The sequence below is a fragment of the Rhamphochromis sp. 'chilingali' genome, assembly GCF_963969265.1.
Source record: "Rhamphochromis sp. 'chilingali' genome assembly, chromosome: 10".
Taxonomy (NCBI): Eukaryota; Metazoa; Chordata; class Actinopteri; order Cichliformes; family Cichlidae; genus Rhamphochromis; species Rhamphochromis sp. 'chilingali'.
Window position 1 is genome coordinate 25,744,363 of NC_137937.1, and position 20,999 is coordinate 25,765,361.

The following is a 20,999-nucleotide window of genomic DNA, read 5'->3' on the forward strand; positions in this document are numbered from 1 at the left end:
ATACTCATAATATATATAGTAAAAAAATAGTTTGTCTTTGTGCATTTTTAACTTTAATGTATATCTCAACCCCAACTGTGTTTTAGGGTCTGATGATAAAACTGCATTTTTATTAGTCGAAACGAAGCTAAATCTTGAACTATCCAAAATGTAAAATAAACGATACACTATCTACAAGCTGAACGTGCACTTTTTTCCAGTTAAGTAACGGTAATATAGCTATAGCCCACCCTTTTCATTCTTTATGTTAATTATATTCTTGTAAAGGTAGACGGACACACATGTAACAACAGAAACTTAAGCACTTGTTAAGTTAACCTGCATGTGAGTATAAACGCAGTAATAATTTGTGATATTAAAAACTAAAGAGAATCACTTTAGGCTCATTTTTAACGGAAGTGTTCAATTCATTCTTTTTTGTCTCCACTCGGTACTTGTGGTGGAGGTAAAGTGGCCAGTGACCTCAATTTCATACGTACAGGAGTTGATATGTCAGCATGGGGGAGGAGGGGGGTTGAGTTGATGGGCCCTATTAGTATTCGCGTCCTTTGGGTGCGCAGTGTTGCCAGCCACGTCAGGCCTGTAGCAACTGTTCTTCTACTGCCTCTCCAAGGTTAGATATAGGCCCTTCCTAATAGCTGGAAACACTCAAGGAAACAGACTGGGAGCCGACTTGAGACCGCGAGAGCAGGAATTAAGTTTTTCGACGTTTTCCGGCACAGTTGTACGCTGTGAAATTGTCGCCGTGGACACTGGCCGTGTTATTTCGTCTTAATAGGAGGTTGTATAGCTAAGAAAAGACTGTTACCGTCCGTCTTATTGGTGCTTAATGGAAACGCGCAATCATAAAAAATGGTTGCATTTGGAGAATATCCGTGAATGCGATCGTTCCCTCTTGACATCGGTGCGTCAGAAAAGACACCTCAGCTAGCTGGAGTCCGGGTTGGGTGTGAAGTCTTCACTGTGCACCGTGTGCTGCTGGAGTGAAGGTGACTTGCGCCCCGTCGCAGTCAAGGCAATGCGGAGAGGAGTCACGGGCTCTCATCCGGTACTTTACCTGCGCTCTAGGGCTCTTCTTGGGAAAAAATTGCTACCTTTCCCACATTAGGGGGAAAGAACGTAAGACATAGAGCAATAATAGCGTTCGAGTTTCAACACAGCCAATAGCTGGCGAAGGTGAGCTGAGCGTAAATCGAGGAGAGAATAAGGTGAACAGTAAGGTGCAGGGTGGTAAGGCAGGAAGAGAGAAAGTGGTGGAGTTTGGGGGGATAAGACCAAATCGTTCTGTCTTAGGGCTGTTTTAATAGTGGATGTGTATGCATGAGTTCTGCATCGAATGGGCGCAAAAATCGCCCCAGATCCGCCGGGAACATCTTCCAGATCGGCAAGCCTCCTTATCGAGACTCACAAAGGAGGGAGAGCACCGAAAGTACCCGCAAAGCCCAGCGCGCCGTGGCCGACTGCAGAATGGTAGGTTTGCGGCACGTTAGTGCCTGCATGGTGCCTCTGATAAGGAGTGCTGTGCTATTATCGCAACCTTTATTTGTTTAAGGATGTTCCAATACCCCGTGCATGCACGCCGCACAGGCGACAGCTCTTAATAGCTGCAAAAAAAAAAGAAAAAAAAAGATTCTAACCCGGTCTAGCAGCCTAAAAATAGCTTTATGCATTTGCATTGCTTTGTCGGCAGTGAAGCCAAACAGAACACCTCGGCGTGCAGATTGACTGTGTGATTTGCATTTAAAGTGTGGAAAGCTGCTGGTGATTTGGAATGATTTCAGCATTGCCCGAATGACAAGATTACCCATGGTGGAGTGCATGATCTTGGCACATATGTGCTTTGACAGAAGCTGACAGGAATGATAAAGCCTACTTCACCCTTTCATACATCAGTGATCGTCATGGAGCCTCGCTGTTCGTTTACAGGACTACAGCAGGATGCTATGCAGGAGGTGCACAAAAAGAGCAGAATACTTGTGCCCCAAGCTCAAATTTCGTGGTTGTGCAGACAACCAAATTTAGCATGATGGAAAACCAACCAATTCAACAATCAGCTGGTTTATCGTGCAGTCTTACTTTGCGGGCTGTGCTTCACTTTCCGCGTTTTTCGCAAGGATCGGTGACTGCACATGTGCAAGGCTGCAATTTTCGAAATGAAGCACATGACAGTCTAACTGCACATGGAGCATTATTTGTCCCCATTAGTCTTTTTTTTTGGGGGGGGGGGGGGGGGGGGGGGGGGCTGTAAAATGCTGCTCAGCATTTCCTTCTTGGCTGACGCGTTTTCATGTTGACAGGTCGGACTGAGGATAAAGACTATCCTGCAATTTATTTGTGTGATGCTTACTTGTCTGGTTCGTTAGGTAATAACTTTTTGTGTCTGTGTGACTTATTATCGCACTGTAATGCAGATCGTCCAAGAATTCAATACACTTGTGGCTCTGTACCGTGAGCTGGTCATCTCAATTGGCGAGATCACTGTCGACTGTCCTTCGTTACGGGCCGAAATGCTGAGGACCCGAACCAAAGGCTGCGAAATGGCGCGAGCGGCACACCATAGTCTCTCCTTGATATCGGGGTGAGTTGGCACAGACGCTGTCCGTGGTCCTGAAAATGAAGAGCCATCAGTGGCTGAACGCTCTGCAACACTGCAGCGCCGGAAGTTAAAAAAAAAAGTAGCTAATTTTACCAAAGTAAACCTGCACAAGTATCAACATTTGAGCTGCTGAATATTTTTTTTGTGTGTGTTTTTATAAGAATGTTCTTTCGATAGGCCATCTAATGCTTGTCCCATTAAAGGACTGATTTTTTTTTTTTCGTGGTGGGCAAAGTATGTGGGAAAACAGAACATGAGATCAGCTTTTAAAAATCATGACATTTCTAATTTGTTAGAAGGAGAGCTTTACCAGGAAGCAATCACAACAACATACTGTAACTGATCACTTCCCATTAGCTGACCTAAAACGTTAATGCACAAAGTGGAGGGAAAGTGGAATGCTTCCCGGGACTAATATCTGAGATAATAGTATCAATAATGTGGAGCCAATGACGTTTTTTTTTCTTCTTTTTCTTGTAATTTATTGAGAGAGTGGCTTCTTCAGTACAGATTTTTTTTAAGAATCGGAATCCTTGGGAGTTTTTTTTCTTTTGCTCATCAAAAACAAATGATATCACAATGAAACAGTAAATTAAAGTGGTTGGATCCAAAGTTTGTTCACTGTTTAGTGATTCTGAGTAGATTTTCATGTTAAATTAGATTTCAAGTGGTTTGTTTGTGATGAAAGCTTTGATTCAAGATACAGGAAAACAGCTGTTTTAGGAGCCTGAAAGGACTGCTGTTTTGGCCCACAATATCTCCTCTACAATAGCGCCAGTAGAAGAAGGGCAAAGGGAGGCTTGGGATTTTAACATCCTCAGTGAGGCTAAGATGCCAGCCAACTTGGCACACTCAAACTTACTTAAATAACAATCGGACAGACTGAAGCCAGTGGTGAGAGAGATTTGGAGGACGTCTGCAGTGCCAGCTGCTTGCCAAAGCCTGGGTGCTGCTGGAACAATAACAGCATCATGATTTATCTTGCAGAAGGGGCAAATTCCTACCACTGGACATACTGTATATTTAAACCACGAGAGATCCTTTTCTATTAGAAATTATTTGTCACCATATTTTTTACAAGGTCCAGTTTTAAAAAGTGTTAAGCTGAATTCTTTTCTATTTTAATTCACTCTAGTGGGGTTTTAAAACTACATGTTTGATGCGTGACACTGAATATGTTCAGTGCACATCTCTCATCGTGCACATGCATGAATCATGAATGTAACTTTATTTGAATAGGAGCATTTAGTTGCTTTAAATAATAATATACCTTAATGCAGCAGGGCAGTGGTGGAAAATGAACCATTTCACTGTTGTTTTTCAACTGCATGGCTCATAATTATACACCTAAATACAGTTATACCTGTATCTGCAGAAAAAAGACTATTAGCCATTGAAACTGTGCTCTTAAATGTTCCAGCTTCTGCTGCTAAATGGAGATGGTGCAGTAGCTTTAGAGAGAACTCTTAAATTCTCACTGATAACAGCATCTGCATCATTGCCATTATTATCACCAGCACATATTCTAAAAACTCCTTCCCTAAAAGCTCTCTCGGCCATCTAAGTGTCTGTCTCCGCTACTAGAGACAGAGCTTGAATTAAACCAGTTCATTCCCCTTTAATAAAATAAACCCAGTGTGTCAGAATGGTTTGAATGATGCGAGGTCCCTCCGATGTGCAGGGGGAAAGCTGATTAGAGGGATAGCACTGGTGACAGCTGTGCTTGAGCAACAGTAAAGCGGCACTGTGACAAAACGGTGATGGCAAGGAGAAGCTTGCTGTTGGAAGAGGTGAATTCTAGAGCATGATTTGTGTGAGAAAGATTTGTACCAAGTTTCACGCCTTTTATCGCTGTCACTTTCCCATGTGATATTACACCCACTGGATATCACCTGCTGTTTCCCTTTGAAAACCCGATTAATATAGTTGTGAAGCTACTGCGATGTCTCATAAAAGCTAATGATCAGCTCCGGTTGAATGAAAAATATTGTGACGGGCTTTTGTGTTGCTTGAATCTCTTCAGTGCATTTTATTTATATATTCTCAGGGAGTTAAGTAAGCACTACATATAGACGCTTGCACAATCACAGAGACAGCAGCAATTTGAACTTTGCTGTAAAAAACATGGATAAGAAGCACAGTATGTTTATTATCATTGCAGACTCTATAGGCTTACTTTAAGCTTTGATTAGGAAACACTCTGCTCAAACATTTTAATGCATATTTGAGTTCATAAACCTCTCTGGCCTTAAAACCTGGTATTAAGAATTTGCTGTTATTCTTCAGGTTACAGATTTTCTGTAATCACGCACAGAAAATACCACGAGTATCACCAGGTCCAGCCCTCACTTATTCTCTTAAGTAAAGATATTTCCAAGTAAAAGCATGTGACTCGCATTTGTCACAGATGTGACACAGATGTGCACCCTCAAATTACAAGAACAGGCAGTGCATAAGTTACCAATGTAGGTGATCATATTTCTTCAACAGATATTGCATTTACAGTTTAAATGAGTCAAACAAATTAGACATGTCAGTAACACATCCTTAGAGTGGAATATATTTTTCTTCGTTTTAACTTTTTGGTTTAGTACTAATATTTATTTAAGCTGCTGCTGGTTTCAGACTCAAGATTAGCACATACACGGATGAATTAACAACTACTGTAATGCTCATAGAGACTTGCAGAGACTATTTTGTCTACCAAGTTCCACCTGGCTGGTAAGCTTTGTTCTCTTCATGTGCCATTTCAGGCCAGAGGACGGGGAAATCCACCCTGAGATCTGTAGGCTCTTCATCCAGCTGCAGTGCTGTCTGGAGATGTACATCACAGAGATGCTCAAATCTGTGTGCTTGCTGGGATCGCTGCAGCTCCACAGGAAAGGTTAATACACAGACAAGCCTCATGGATAGTTTATAGATAGTATGCTTTGTTTTGTTTTTAATTTTTTTAAAGAAACATGTGGACAAATGGGATTTTGTATCTCTAACGTCACCGTCATTCCAGTAATGCCATCACTAAACCGATCAGTAAACTCAAATAACTGTGTACAAATGACATAAATAATTTAGGTCAGTATCTAGTGAGGAAACACGATTAAGGCATTTCTCTGTGTGCTTTAGGTAACGACTCGTGTGGCCCTCCCGGCTTAGATGGTAAAACGGAGGAAAGCTCAGACATCCCCATTCTGGAGGACACCTCTTCCTCCCCCACTGACTGTCCTCAGCTCTGCTGGCTGGTGGCCACTGACATAGAAAACATAGAAAAGTAGGTAAACAAAGTGTGTTCTGTTGTGTCCTTCGGGATGTACGTAGGTGCTGTGTCTGCACTTGCGTTTTTATTATGATTTAACAAATATTTCACATATATTTTGGTGGGTAATCTGTTACATTTCCTATAAGAACATAATGCAAAGTATCGTATCACATTAAATTGCATTTTAATACACTGGGAATACATGTTGTATTATAAGATTCATTGGGATGTTTATATTTTTTTATCAGCTAAGGCTTTCTTGAAATTACATTTATGTAGTTTGTGTGGGTCTATAGTTTTACCTCACAGTTGGATTTAAGATTTGAGTTTACAAAACAATAAAAGTATACCAAAAATAATCAGATATTTGTGTCAAAGCTTCAACATTTCAAAACAAAAAGTATACACACTTATTTTACTACTACTACTTATTTTTCTAGACACCGTGTGTGTTTACGACTCCTGCTATGAAATACATTATGAAATAAATTGAAATACAGTCCCTAGGTTAACATTAAGTTAAGAGTTCGAGTTAGGGAGGAAAGTCTCCAGAAAATCCAATAATGGAAACCTGATTTTGTGCTTTTCTGAATGCGAGTATGTACTGCATATATTATGGATACTTTATGTACACAACATAAAAAGCCATTTGCCTTACTGCAGGGATATGAGGGAGATGAAGAACCTTCTCAGTAAACTCAGGGAGACAATGCCTTTACCACTGAAGAACCAAGGTGAGAAAGAAAATGCAAAAAGCAGTAACACTTTCAGAATTATTCATTGTGAAGCAGAGGTACTGGTTTAAGTGGACTGCATCGTAGCTCAAATGAGGAAAAATGCATGACTTGGCTGTGGTGTCTGTGTGTTCTTTCGCCCAGATGACAGCAGTTTGCTGAACCTGACTCCCTACCCACTAGTCCGACAGAGGAAGAGGCGGTTCTTTGGGCTCTGTTGCCTGGTAACCAGCTAAGGGCCCCGCCTTTGTGGGTAGGAGGCGGCAACAAAGACACCATTACCCACTGTCCTTCACCACTTGTGTCTCCCACCAATCTATTACTGCCATTTTCAAATAAATTGTCTCTTTCTCTTTTTTTTAACGGCTGCCCATTTTATAATTTTATTTTGTAATACGAAGAAGAATTGTAACTGCAGTGTAATGAAAACAAAAGTCATGAACATATATTTTAAGATATTTTGCAACAGATTTTCCCCTTTTTTGGTAAACGAAGTGCGATATCTGCTTGTCTGATGTAAAAGGGAATGAGAGTTTGTCTGAAATGATAATATCAATGTTCTGTTACTTCCACAAGCCTGAGTGAATGATGTGGATTTATGTTTTTATTTTTTTTTAAAAAAGGGAATCTAAATGTCCATTTTGTCAGAAATAATGTGATAACTTATGAACAGATGCCATTCACACATCTGAGGACGGCTCTTGCAATGACAAAGTTTTACTGTCGTTTGTCTAAGCTGAAATGACAGGTTTGTGAAGAATACGTTTGTGTATTACAGTCTCCGTTTTCTGTTCCTTGCTGTTTTTCTTCTCAATGTACTTAATTTAGTCTTCCATAAAACAAGAACCTGTACCCAACTTAAACTTTCCAGCTTCAAAATGGAATAGAAGATACAATAGTCAAAAGAAAACTTCTTTGCACACAATATCTATCTATAAATCGAGACATTAGACTTGTATATACACATACTCTTTACGCAATGCTCTCTGAATTATTTTCAAGGTTGCAGGTGGTTAGTAAAGAAGCTGTTGGTATAAGCAGAGAGCATCTCTCTCTCTTGGGCAGTCAAGCAGACAGAGCGCAGCTTATTAAATATAGTGATCACTGTTTATGGCAAGCTGAAGGTACAGTAGTCAAAGCTGATATAGGTCATTTTACATTGTTAATAAAACTTTTGTTATTGAAACTCATCCACCAGTGTTTGTCATTGTCTTGCATGAACTGAAATGTCCACCGGGTGGAGACAAACAATCAACAGAGACAAACTTGTCTAGCACGTTCTGGTAAAGCTCAAACAGTAAAATTACACTGAATTAATTAGATAAATTGACTGTGTTAAATGCAAATTAGGTGGTTTGCATTCAAAGAACAAACATGTATGCCATTATTTGTGCTTTTTTTTCTCTCTGTCCTTCTTTCATAGATAGATAGATAGATAGATAGATAGATAGATAGATAGATAGATAGATAGATAGATAGATAGATAGATAGATAGATAGATAGATAGATAGATAGATAGATAGGAATTTTTTTTTTACCACATCTCACCCAAAAACCATCAATTTGTATGCATTATCCCTTCAAGAATGGCAGCTCAGATGCACTTTTAACACCTTTCCCCCAACTATCAGTCTTTGTGATCAACATCTCAAACCTAGAAAATCATTCTGCTGACCATAAGTATTTCTTGAATTGATGATAAAACATTAAGTAGTTGGTGTCTTCACAGCTATTCACGGACAGGTTCAGACACACATGCAGACGTGCATTCACACTGTGCGAGGGCTGCAAGCCAGAGGCAGGAATAGACTGTCAGCAGGGGTTTGCTTCGCAGGATGAGCTTTGTCGGGTTTAGTAAGCACAAGACATCTTTTGTGAGAAGCCCTACACTTTCTCAAGCCTGAAAAACAGATTTCCAAACATTACCTCTCAAACCCAACCAACAGTCCATTATGCTATGTTTGTCTGTGAGAATATTACATATCTCTTGGTCTCAATATTAGTAATACAAAAGAAGAAAGATCAAACATGACTGATGTGCTTTTTATTTATTGTTAATACAGTATTGTTCTATTTTTACGCATGCAAAAAATGTGCCTTTAAAGTGTGCTAAATCTTAGCATAAAAAAAACAAAAAACATTGGCTACACAAAAAAATTTGTGGAATATTTCAAAGTGGGATAATAAAAGAAGACCAATAAGAGAGGTCAGTCAATCAGCTCCTGCCCTGAATGCTCAGGAGGTGCAGGGCTGGATACTGACAACAAACACTTTTTCTCCCTTACATCGCCGAAGTCCTGCTTCACATTCACTCATGGTCTGTGTGGCCGCAGTCTCATCCTCTCCAACACGGACACACACGTTATACCCAGGGTTCGCACAATCTGCAGAGTCCTTACAGCGACAGTCATTGGCTTGATCTGAGAAAATCGTGTGAAGACAAACAGCATGAATTACTACAAACTGCTGTACATTATAATAGATCATTTGTCACTTCACATGTTCATACCATCGCAGTTCTCCCACATGTGGCAGCCGGTGCAACCTGTTGTATCACGCTGTGGCCAAATGCAGGTGCTGTCCTCTGCTGTCATATATTTCTTCCCCATACATTGCAATGCATTCATTTTGCACACATCCAGAAGGACCGATTTTCTACCTACAGCAGCTGTGGCACACAACTTCAAAGATGAACTGGCCGGTGGGCACAAAGCACAAAAAACACAGTAAATCAGTATCATTAGCCAGTTTGCCAAAACTGACATGACCAAATTATTTATTAGCAGAATAAACATACCCACACTCAATAGGCATTTTGCAAACACATTTTCCTCTGGAAGGCTTCTCCCACAGTTTACACTGCACTCCAGGAGCAATGCTTGGTTCTGGTGCGCTGTCTGTGGAATACACAGAAATCACTGTTCCACATTGTCTACTGATTCTCTACACTGAATGACTAAATATAGAGCTCATCATATTTCATTTTGTTACATAGCAGTCCAGGACAGTCCTTTAGCAGAGAGCTAAAGGATTATAAAGCTTGATGTAAAATTTACCTTGGATGCACCTGACGTCTGCTGGGTTTGGTGAAAAATCCAGACTGGGATTGCAAATAGCCGTGGCTTCGCCTGTTAGCCGTTTACCCGCTGGGCAGGAGAATGTTACTAACTCTCCTATGCCATAGGTCTCCTTTAAAGGAGAGGCTATGACACCATCTGCAAGGAGTCCAATCTGGCAACTTGTAACTTGAAGAAAATGTGTAATTTTACAATGTGACACAGCAATTCATTATTATGATACACTAAATGTTAAACTTTATTTACTCACCTGTGCACAATCCAGGCCGGGCAGACCAGGTTTGATCAGCAGTGCACTCTATGGTGCTGTGACCAACAAGATAAAAACCTTCAGTGCAGGTGTATTCAACTTTACTACCCACAAGATAAATGTCCTTTGGATCCTGTGACAAATGTAATAAAGATAAGATCATCAAGTTCAACTTCTTAGCTTTGATGTGGGTATGTAACTCAGCTCGGTTCAGTTTTATTTATGTTCACAACAAGGGTTGCCTCAAGGCACTTTATAAGACAGTACCACTTGTAGTTCCCCTATGAGGAACAAGTGGCAGCAGGAAGAGCAGCCATTTGCCAAAAATGGTTGGAGGATGAGCACAGAGGAGAACATAGAGACACAAGGACAAAACACATCTCTATTATGGGGAAGAGAAGATATAAAATTCAGCAAAATATTTAAAGATAACTAATAAACTCAGTAACATTGAGGCAGACTCTCTTTCACTTAGATAGGAGATACTAGAGCTTCAGTTTCAAGTCTCTTCCCGTAACTCTTTTTCTAACACTGTACTGTGACTTTGTGCAAAACACTGTTCAAGCACTACAAAAGTAGCAGTTAGTCTGGTTAATAAATACTAAATGTTTGTAATCATTTGTTCCACACCATGGTGAAAATTTCTATTTTTACCAGAATGTAGCCATTGATCAGAGCAGGTGGGGTTCCACACTTCTGACTTGCTGGGAGAGTATAGTCGAAGCACTGAGGCTCCATAGTTCTGTAGAAAAAGTATGTGTTGCATAACTACATATTGATGAAAATCAGTTTGACACTTTCTCTTACTGGAAACTCAATGCAATGAACACAGTGCTTGTTACAAATATGTCACTAAATTCACGCAGCACAAACAAACAAACAAAAAACTCATAAAACCCACAAAACAAACTTAAGCTCTCACCTTAAGTATTGCAGCTCTTCATCTTCGCAGTCGGACGTCTCAGCTGGTTCTCCGATACAGTGCTGTCCCCCATTCTGAGGGTAGGGGTTAGAGCAGGAACGACTACGAGACCTTCGGCCCCCAGAGCACGATGACCAGGCAGACCAACAGGTCCAGCTACCATGGATCACTCCTTAATGACCAGAAATGGAAAATAAGAAATAGAAAGAAATTAAGGACAATAATAAAGTCTGTCTGATATTAGCCTCGATTAAATCCTACCCCCACCCATGATAGTGACTTAACCCAATTTAACAGTTTGTTAATTTCCTTGTTTTCATCCTGAAAGTAAGCCTGACACCAATCTCACATCTGCCAGCCCCACAGGGCTATTTTGGCATTTCTAAGCATAATCACAACACAAAAGCTAAAAGGAAAAAGAACACTTGTTTTTTAAAGGGGGTTTTCACTGCAATGTGCCCCTTTTAGACTTTAAAAGTAACATTGGTGAGCTTAAAAAACTACAGTAATAAAGATCCTGTATGAAAGACAATACACACCCTGCTGCCCTTCTGCTTCAGTTCCTTGCTCACAGGCTGGTCCTGACGTGTTAGGCTTGCAGATGCACTTACATTCATCTCCATCCATGACAACCATTCCATTGTTCCTGCATGGCCGGCAGTGGCAGGGGGCACTTTCAGCAAGGTACTGATCTATGGCCCTGCGAAGGTAGAGCTTCTTCAAACCAGGACACTGAACCTCCTTCACCAGCTCTGACAGCGGCCGCAGCTGGAGAAACAATAGTAAAATAAAAGCGATGCAAGGTTGCATTAAGTGATAAGATGAAATCCATATAAGATTCATTAAACATTATGATCTTGCTTTTTAACATACAAATAGCTTATTTTACGTTCTCTTTACCTTTTGTTTTATGACCTTTGGAAACGACCTAACAGACTCTGCCCAGTTTGAGTACATTTCCCAGTTTCTCTCTGGATTATCTAGGTTCATCATATTCAGCGCTGCAATATGTGAGACACCTCCTCCCTCCACATCCACTTTTTTCAGATTATTGCTCCTCCTGGTTCCTATTTTTAAAGGTTTGAAGAGATAGTGGATGGCAGAAAAACTTATAGAGGTAAAGTGCTTTTATAGGTACTGGTATCTGTAAAATTATCATCCAAATTGTACCTGTGCCTGATGAGTGAGTGCTCTGGCCTCGCTTACAGTTCACTGTGGTGATGGGGAATATGAGAATCCAGCGTTTAGTCCTTGAACATTCGTCATACTGCTCACTTTCGCTGACTTGAAAACAAAGGAAAACGTAAAGTCAGTGTCAGAAAAGTGAGGCAGGACTAAAGCAGGGCTTTATGGCAGCATTTTTATCAGCCAGATGTTTTACTTGGCATTGGAAAAATACTACCACTACAGCTGTGTGATATAGTTAAATCCAGCTGCAATTACAACTTGGATTTTTTTTAAAATAATATCGGACCACCTTATGTTATAAGGAAAATACATATTAATACATACATACATATATATATATATATATATACATATATATATATATATATATATATATATATATATATATATATATATATATATATATATATATATATATGTAAATTATATATATATAAATATATATATATATATGTAAATTATATATACATATATATATATATGTAAATTATATATACATATATATATATATGTAAATTATATATATATATATGTAAATTATATATATATATATATATATATATATATATATATATATATATATATATATATATAATAATTTAATTACATTACAAACTGATTACATTTAAAAACACATTTTGGAAATTTTTGAGCATTTTTAGTCAAATGCATTTTTAAAAAATGTATATTACAACTATTACAAGCAATAGACACATGCAGTGGCTTGTTGTTTAGCACCTTAAAACACTGGGTAGAATTAACCACTAAGACCATATTTTTAAATTCTTCCATTACACTAGTGTTTTATGAATCCTTACCCATATTGTTTTCAGTTTCTTCATCAATTGTGGCAATAACTTTGAAGGAGCCTCCTAAGCTTCCAGCAGACAGGTAGTGCGTTCCAAACCTTTCCAAAATCTTCCTGTAGGCCGAGTAGTCATAGACAGATGGCAGTTTGACCAGTGCCTTCCAAAACGCCTCGGATATCGGGATGTACCGAGGAGCGTTAGTCTGGAACTGAGCTACCTCGATGTCATTCTTTAAAACTAAAAGCTTTTTGGTCTGTAAGAAGAGGAAAAAAAGGTTCCGTTTCAACATGAGATGACTTGTCAAAGGCATTTTTTATTTAAAGTGTTAGGTTTCTACTCACTTGAGTCTTGTCGTGTTGTTCATGAAAATCATAGTTGCGATATCCCGTGGTAGTCCCGGTTACTGTCTGCCTCTTGACAATATCCTTTGCATAGTGCCATTTGCTGGTGTACATCTCATCACTGAAGTCATTCTGGACTTTAACCTGGAATCGGGACAGGGGTTACAATGTCTGGTTTCCTCTAGTTTAGAGATATGAAATGCTCACCTGGACAACTTAACTAGATTTAGGGGAAGACCCTACAGGTGAATAAGATGAAACAGGTGAATTTTTTGTGTTTACAGAAATCTTATGTTAAAATGAGTCATACAAATGAGTCACTGTATGTCTAAAAATGAGCATAAATCTGAACTTTGAATAAAAACAGGTTTAAAATTATTGTTTCAATGTGTTGACATATATATTTACACTTTGTTAGTTTGTTTTTCCAGAGAGGACTTTGGACATCTCTTTTCAATCCACAAATCAGAAAACACCATCAGCAGCAAGACAAACTCTAATGAGCTGATTAACTTTATAAAGAGAAGATGATGAGATGTTGCAGATGATGTGAATGTATGTCAAGTTGAGGGCACCAAATGTGAGTCAATGGCCAAATGCCTAATGCAACAAAAAAAAGAGCAAAAGGCAGCAAGCCAATGGTAATAATGTGTGATTGAATAGATTAAAAAAGTAGAATAGGTAGAAAATATTGCTATATTCACTCCTTAACTCTAGAATACAAATCCAAGGGGTACTTTAAAAGAAATTGTGACCAAAGAAGTATCAGTATGAACTACAGTTCAAGTTCTTCCACAGGTACCAACCAAAAAGCTGTACTGAAGAGTACTAAGGGGCAGTCGATAAACAGAATTGTGAACGCCGCTGAAGATGGTGCGGCACTGGCCACCAAAGCTCTTAGTATTGATGACACTTTCTCTGCTCTTTCCTGACACAGCGTCAACCCTACAGAAACATAGATTAATGTCTCAATGAATCATAAAAAATAAACATCTAGATCAAGACTTTTCTCTTACCCGAGTCCTAGGATCTCAATGTTCGGCGGAGGAACTGAGTTTGAACAAACAATGTATTCTGAAATGTCGCAGTTACTCTCATCAAGTCCATCTTCCTCACAGTCCTGATCTCCGTTACACACCAGAGACTGGCTAACACACTTCCCTGCAAGTCAAAAGACAGATAGATAGTTATTGTTTAACCACTTCAGTAGGATTAAGGAAGTGAGGGCAGTTTCGATTCCTACCCGATCGACAGCGAAACCTGTTTCCACATCCGTCCTCTATAGGGCAGCCTTGTGTGGTTTCACAGGGCCTCGTCTCGCTTCGCTCTCCATAGCAACGGTTTCCACCGAACTGAGCGTAGACAACCATGGATCGGGTTCTTGTCTGTAGCATCCACAGGATGACAAAGAAATATTTATATAAAGTAATAATAATTTAATTAATGGCAAAATATCTTCACAAGTTTTAAAAATAACATAATCTTGAGTATTTCTGATGGTGAAAAATCTTTATTATGAATACACTTTCTTGTACTGTACTGTATACAGTACGTGAAAATGCATGCAAATTTGTATGGGTAAGAAATTAGTTACCAATGAATCTCCCTGACCTGTAATTTGGTGCAGCTATCACATTCTGACCAACTGCCAAAAGGACCCCACTGGCAATGAACTTCCTGGTTACACATTCTTGAAAATGACGTTTAAATCAACATAACACGATATAAATGACAACGTATAAAGTTCAACAAGCACAATATATTTATGCTTTAAAGCACAAAACGAAAACCAGATTTACCCCTTGGCAGTGAACAGGAAGAGGAGCCATGGTAAGACTCTTGCACAGAGTTGTGCAACTTTCTGAGGAGGAAAATGAAAACACAAAAAAGCACAGCAAAGAAAAGAAAGTTAAAGAAAGCAAAACAAAAGAAAAGCTTTGGTAATAGCAGTCACCCACGGAAATATCACAGCAATGACAATACAAAATTACTCTTACTGAAATCACATCAGTGACATATTTTACAGAAAACTGAAAAATGTATCCATGCAAAATCTACTTGCCTTCATGTTGAGAGAAGCACAGCAACAGATGGATAATGAGCAAGATTTCTATGTTTCGTTCTTCCTAGGGAGTCCAGCTGTTGTAAATACAACACATGGAGCTTATCAGGTTTCAAGGGAAAATTTATGAGCATGTGTGTGTTTGAGAGAGAGAGAGAGGAATGTCTTCCTGTCCATATTGTGAAAGAGGCAAGAAAATAATATGTTGGAAGTTCATGCCAAAAAGTTCTTCCAGAGAAGTCATTTTGAAACTGAACAAAGCTTCCTCTACTAAGAATGACCTTTCTCACAACAGATGCTTTTACTCATCAGTGGAGGAAAAACAAGGGTTTAATACAAACCGTCTTCAGAAAACCACCAAGTTACATAATAGTTCCACATTACCACAAGATTAATTAACCATTGCTTAGTCTTCCTTTAAGAAAATGCTTCATTACTTAAGGCAACACATATTAATTAATGAAACAATGATGAATTACAGTTTTGTGCCATTCAGAATTATTTAGTCATTAATCGTTTAATTGATGCCTGAGAATTTAGATTTATTCGTTGATATTTATGAAACACTGATTGACCAGTCACCCAATAATATAGCATCACCCTTTTGTGTTGTATTACGATTTACAGCAGCATTGATTAATGACTTATTGATTTATTTATCAACTGTTCCTTAGTTACTAACCACGCTTCAGTGTTTCTCCTTGTAAACTGTTATCTAAATGACTACTATCATTTTTAACTTATTCAGATGAGTGATTTTTTTGCATCTACAGCTCTGAAACAGTAAAAACAGACATACAGTAGTGATGCATACTGAGATGTGATTTATCCAACCAAACACTGGAGGGCAACAGAGATTTAAGAACTGTTTCCTCTTGGGTTAAATTTGATTCAAGCAAATTTGTGACTGTTTCTGATCTCCACAGTATTTATCACCTTTGAGGAAAACTGCAACACAGCCATTCTGCTTGAGCTCGATTATATCTTATATCTTCATATCTTAATATTCCTGGCATATATGCATGGTAAGGGAGACAGAGAGAGGTTGGGTGATGTCCATCACAGTCAGCTCTGCAGCTTCAAGGAGACATATCTCACGGCCAAACTTGAGATTTTCTACTGTTTATGAAAAGCTGTTCCTATATGTGTCAAGGTTCTCACTAATGATGAATATATATTTGCTGTCTCAGGCAATCACGGCTTCATATTCATCACATAGTGGCAGCTCAATAGCAAAAACTGAGTGCTGCATCGAAATGCTTTTTAGCAGTCGCGGGGCAGGCGAGGTTGTGTTGCTGTGCATTGATTCCTGCTGCCTATCAATTCTAGCAATAACCAACCCACATTACAATTTAAGGTTGTCAAATGAACGCATAGTGTGATTGAAACTGAGGTAAAATGACAGGAAAGGGAAAGACATGTTGGAGATGAGAATATAGCAATAGCAGAGGAATAAAGCAGAAAAAAAAAGCTTGAGCAAACACTTAGTGCCCAAAATCTCAGCCCTTTATCCACTCAAAAGCTCCCCCAAGGTAACCTCCTTATTTAGAAGTCATTTTCCAGGTGCAGCAATTTTAGAACAAAGTAGAAATTGTGTGATATTTACCTACTGAAGTCAGGACCACTAAGTCCTGATTGCTGTTTCTCTGTTGTGAGGCCTCCCTGCATTTCCACGTGCATACTGCAAAGCCACAGGCAGGGAGAGCAGCAGCAACAGGACAAAGCAGAGCAGGCAGCGGTGACACAGATGATATGTTTTACGGAGCCTTGTATTACTTTATCTGCAATAGCATTACAGATTATTAGCCATGTGTAATAATGCCCGATCATTAGGTACTGTTACAGATGAAATGTTGTCATTTAAAACACACTGTGGGATCTTTGTGTGTAAAGGGATACTTAAACTAAGTTTCCTTTTTGGAATAAGTCTCGATTCTCTGTTCAGGCAGGGAAACACAATTTTACTGTTATTTGATCAGAGTGATCTGCTCTTTCATCATCAGTTTCATTTCAGCCACTTGTTTCTTGTTGTACTACTGTCTGGACATTATCTTATACCGCAGCAGTTCTAATTCTGCTTTAGACATCAAATTTCTTCTGATCCGTTTGACACCTGGTCCCAGCAGATTCGCAAACCTCTTCCACTTGTGATGTCGGTCTGATGTCAAAAGCAATTTGTTCCAGCAGCTCACCAGTATCCATTCTGCAAATGTATCCGAGATATTTAAGATTTTGTCTCTATGATTGCACCTGGTCAGTATCCAAAGAAGCTAGTGTGTGTTTTTGTTTGTGTTTGTCAGTCAAGAAGTCACAAGTATTCCTCTACATATTTGAACTTTTCCTCTAGATCCTAAAACTGGTTGCTATGGAGGAGTTTACATCAGTTTTTAAAAAAAACAAACACCCTCATACAACCTTGGTAATTATTTCATTTAAAAATCTAATAATGTTTTTTTTAATCTGCATGTCTATGCAAATACCATACCTACAGAACTATGCAAAATGTCTTACCCTCAATTAATGCTTTATTAATTACATGTGATGAACTGATCTTTATTATATATTTTCCCTGTCATTTGAAATTTATATTTATTTATGAAACAAGTCTATAGGACTACCTTATTTCATCTGATCAGTATTGAAAAAAAGAAACATCCAGTCTAAGAGTAATGTTGAAAAACTAGTCCATGCTTTTGTCATTCTTAGGATGTAGTTTTAAGATGAAGGTGATGGTTGTGGCTAGCAAAGGTGAAACATCCATTACAAATGCTGCTATAGCCTCACTATCTGAATTTTGCCAACTCTATGCATAGAAGGTTACTGCAGATGTGGGCTGGATTTAAACTGACCACCCAAGATTTTTATTTTTCACGCACAAGAAGGTGAAATTATATTGGGTAATTATGTAGTAATAACCATTAAAGGAAATATATAATTAGGAGAATACTTTAGTCTGAGCGTGTCACCTCAGTTTATGATATAAACTCAAGGCAATCACACTGAAGTCATGCATATCTTTCCCCTGGACTTCAATAATGGATGTAAAAGTAATTTCCAGTATTTCTGAAATGACCACCTAATGCTAAATGACTCAGCTACTGTACAGCAGCAAGCCAAATCCCAGCACCTCAGGCTAGAATAACATTTGGCTCAGACAATATGCCACCAGACCATGCCCTCCTTCATTAGTTCTGCTTGTGTGGTTTTCATGATGTTCAGAGAGCCATCTTTGACCGCCATCTGCCCTGGAAGTTTGGCTTGCCAGAGACGTTAGTAAGCTGCACACACAGGGTGTATCAGTCAATGAATATGCAGCTTTTATCCATACTCATCTCCAGATGAATGTCCAAATTGTGTTACAAACATATTTAAGTATACTACAAGATTTTGAATGGTCAAAAAACCCCAAATCATCCATAATTATTTCTATTTAAAAGAATTAGGCCCACTATACATGTGCTGGAGCTTCCTAGCCTGGTGCTTTAGTGACTAAAGGGGTCATCAGATAAATCCAAGGACATGTGCGGTAATAAGAAACTGAACACCATCCATCCATCCATCATCCATCCATCATCCATTCATCCATCCATCCATCTAATGTTAACCAGAATTGTTAAATACAAATAAAGATGGAGGAAAAAGGCAAACACCCTATAGTATATGGGTTGTCTGCTGATGTGGCATATTTATATGCAGACTGTTTAAAAATGAGTTGTGACTAAAAAGGTCATAAACCACCAGTGGCCACGGACCAACTCTCTCTCTCTTTCTCATGCCCCCTCTCTTGGTTGTCACAAGACTTTTAAGAAAGCTTTGCTTCCTCTGTCTCATTTCAAAGGTCATTAAGTTCTCTGAAACCTGAAAATTTGTGTTGAACATTTATTCATCTGTCCATCCAACCATCTGTCTGGGGAAGAGTTTGGTCACACCCTCCACAGGTCACCATCTATCAGAGGGCTAACACCAAGAGACACACAGTCATTCAGACTTACATTCTCATCTACAGCACAGCTAATTTAGAACCACCAGTTAACCTAACATACCTGCCTTTGGGCTGTGAGAGGGAGCAGGCCCCGGCTGGCCAGTGGATTCAAACCCAGGGCCTCCTTGCTGTGAGGCAACAGTACTAATTACCGTCCCGCCATTGCCCCAGTGTTGAACTTGTTCTTTACTCCGTTGCATGTTTTACACTGTAGGGTGAAGTGCATCTCAGCCTCACCCATAAACGATTGACCACATATTCTGTTTCCTTTTTTCAGCTGTGAAAACCGAGTTAGGATACATGTCTGCTTTTATCTCTGAGGCTAGAAATATATCTTCCAATTCCTAATTCCTTGCGTTTTTAGGACAAGGAAAAATTGTGTTTAGTTTGTTTGTAGCATTCCAATTACTTTTCTTCATTCTTTATTTCCTCTTCATGCCTGAGAGAACAGTTTCCATTCAAAGGATTTACTATACATTACCATATATATATATATATATATATATATATATATATATATATATATATATATATATATATATATATATATATATATATATATATATATATATATACACATACATACATACATATGCCTCAGAGAAACAGCAATCAGGACTTCAGAACTAGAAACAAGAGTGGCTGGTAAAATTATTCTTCCTCCTCCACACATTTCAAACTTTTCTGAAACTGTGCATTTCACTGCTGCCCCTCTTTAAACTGTCTGAATGCCATCATCTCTACCTCCTACACCTCTACCTCCTCTTCATCTGTCTATTTGCTTGTGCGTGCGTGACAGAAAAAAAAAAGACAGACAGACCCAAACATGCACACATTTTTAAGCACAACAACACATTGGCATTTTTATCATTTCTTCGGGGGAAAATGACTGCAGCAATAACATCCAAGACTATTTCCGTTCATTTTTTTTTCTTGGCATGTCATCCATCAGTCCATTAACATGGTTTAGAAAACAAATAAAAAGCACACTACAAGAACATTTAAAGAATCCTCATATCACATAGAAAGGAATATAAACAGAGAAAGGGAAGTAGCTGTGCCATTCCTTCCCAAAACTACTGTAATGTGCAATCAAAGCACTTAATATCCATTCATTGAGCTAGTCTGTGGCTATCAAAACCACTCTGCTATTGCACACCGCAGCTTCCAAAGAAGGTTGATGACTGCTCACAGCAGTGAGTGCACTCAGTCAATTAACCTCTGTTAATAAGAGTAAAACAGCATTAACATGAGAACTGCATCAAAACGAACCTTTTTTAAGCAAATAACTACATGCTTAAAAACATTAACCTAACAAAAAAAGATTGTAATAACTAATAAGTGCATCATATTAGTCATCATATTAGATACTCTCGAAGGTGCACAGATGCAGGGGGCTACTCTCCACCCGAGTTATCTTTATTTCCTCTTCATGAGCAACGCCTTACTGCAGAATGGCAGATGCTGAATTACAAAACACAGTCTCAGTAAGGTCACCCTGGGTGCCGCTGCCCACCCACCTCCATCCACATCACCCTGGAAACAGGATGATTTTAAGATGCTCCTCTGCACAAATCGAGTAAAAAAATGCAGCTATGCTGGCTTAAAAGCTGAAAATCTACATTAGATCTAGAGTACCGCCATTTAGTGATTGAATTAGATTAGAATTTTATTATAATGGCCATAATAATGATTTTGTTTTTCAGTCAAGCAATTAAGCAACCAAGCAACCACTAACCACTCAACAAGCCAGACACTCCTGAGGAAATGATACTTCACTTA

General features: G+C 38.8%; 2 protein-coding genes across 2 annotated transcripts; one reads left to right on the plus strand and one right to left on the minus strand.

The window, feature by feature from the left end:
* Window positions 1-358: 358 nt before the first annotated feature.
* rgs7bpa (regulator of G protein signaling 7 binding protein a) lies at window positions 359-7,930 on the plus strand. The gene is made up of 6 exons (XM_080893947.1): window positions 359-1,470; window positions 2,412-2,578; window positions 5,350-5,480; window positions 5,720-5,864; window positions 6,516-6,586; window positions 6,731-7,930. The coding sequence occupies exons 1-6, from the start codon at window positions 1,321-1,323 to the stop codon at window positions 6,820-6,822; spliced, it is 756 nt and encodes a 251-aa protein (XP_080750073.1). The 5' UTR covers window positions 359-1,320; the 3' UTR covers window positions 6,823-7,930.
* Window positions 7,931-8,630: 700 nt separating this feature from the next.
* c7a (complement component 7a) lies at window positions 8,631-15,299 on the minus strand. The gene is made up of 18 exons (XM_080893321.1): window positions 15,236-15,299; window positions 14,973-15,034; window positions 14,785-14,863; window positions 14,417-14,558; window positions 14,190-14,334; window positions 13,980-14,118; window positions 13,174-13,317; window positions 12,842-13,085; window positions 12,006-12,119; window positions 11,736-11,902; window positions 11,375-11,603; window positions 10,836-11,007; window positions 10,568-10,655; window positions 9,914-10,046; window positions 9,643-9,831; window positions 9,384-9,483; window positions 9,096-9,280; window positions 8,631-9,006 (listed from the first exon to the last, which is right to left on the minus strand). Exons 1-18 carry the CDS (start codon window positions 15,239-15,241, stop codon window positions 8,822-8,824), a joined length of 2,523 nt encoding a protein of 840 aa, XP_080749447.1. The 5' UTR covers window positions 15,242-15,299; the 3' UTR covers window positions 8,631-8,821.
* Between the last annotated feature and the right edge of the window lie 5,700 nt (window positions 15,300-20,999).

What these genes read in the sequence shown, in the direction of transcription:
- rgs7bpa (XM_080893947.1), top strand. Translation starts at nt 1,321, where the DNA reads ATGAGTTCTGCATCGAATGGGCGCAAAAATCGCCCCAGATCCGCCGGG. An exon ending in CCGTGGCCGACTGCAGAATG is followed by an intron (nt 1,471 to 2,411) that starts GTAGGTTTGCGG and finishes ACTGTAATGCAG; the next exon opens with ATCGTCCAAGAATTCAATAC. An exon ending in AGTCTCTCCTTGATATCGGG is followed by an intron (nt 2,579 to 5,349) that starts GTGAGTTGGCAC and finishes GTGCCATTTCAG; the next exon opens with GCCAGAGGACGGGGAAATCC.
- c7a (XM_080893321.1), bottom strand. An exon ending in ATTGAGATCCTAGGACTCGG is followed by an intron (nt 14,119 to 14,189) that starts GTAAGAGAAAAG and finishes ATGTTTCTGTAG; the next exon opens with GGTTGACGCTGTGTCAGGAA. An exon ending in TGAAGCAGAAGGGCAGCAGG is followed by an intron (nt 11,008 to 11,374) that starts GTGTGTATTGTC and finishes CTGGTCATTAAG; the next exon opens with GAGTGATCCATGGTAGCTGG.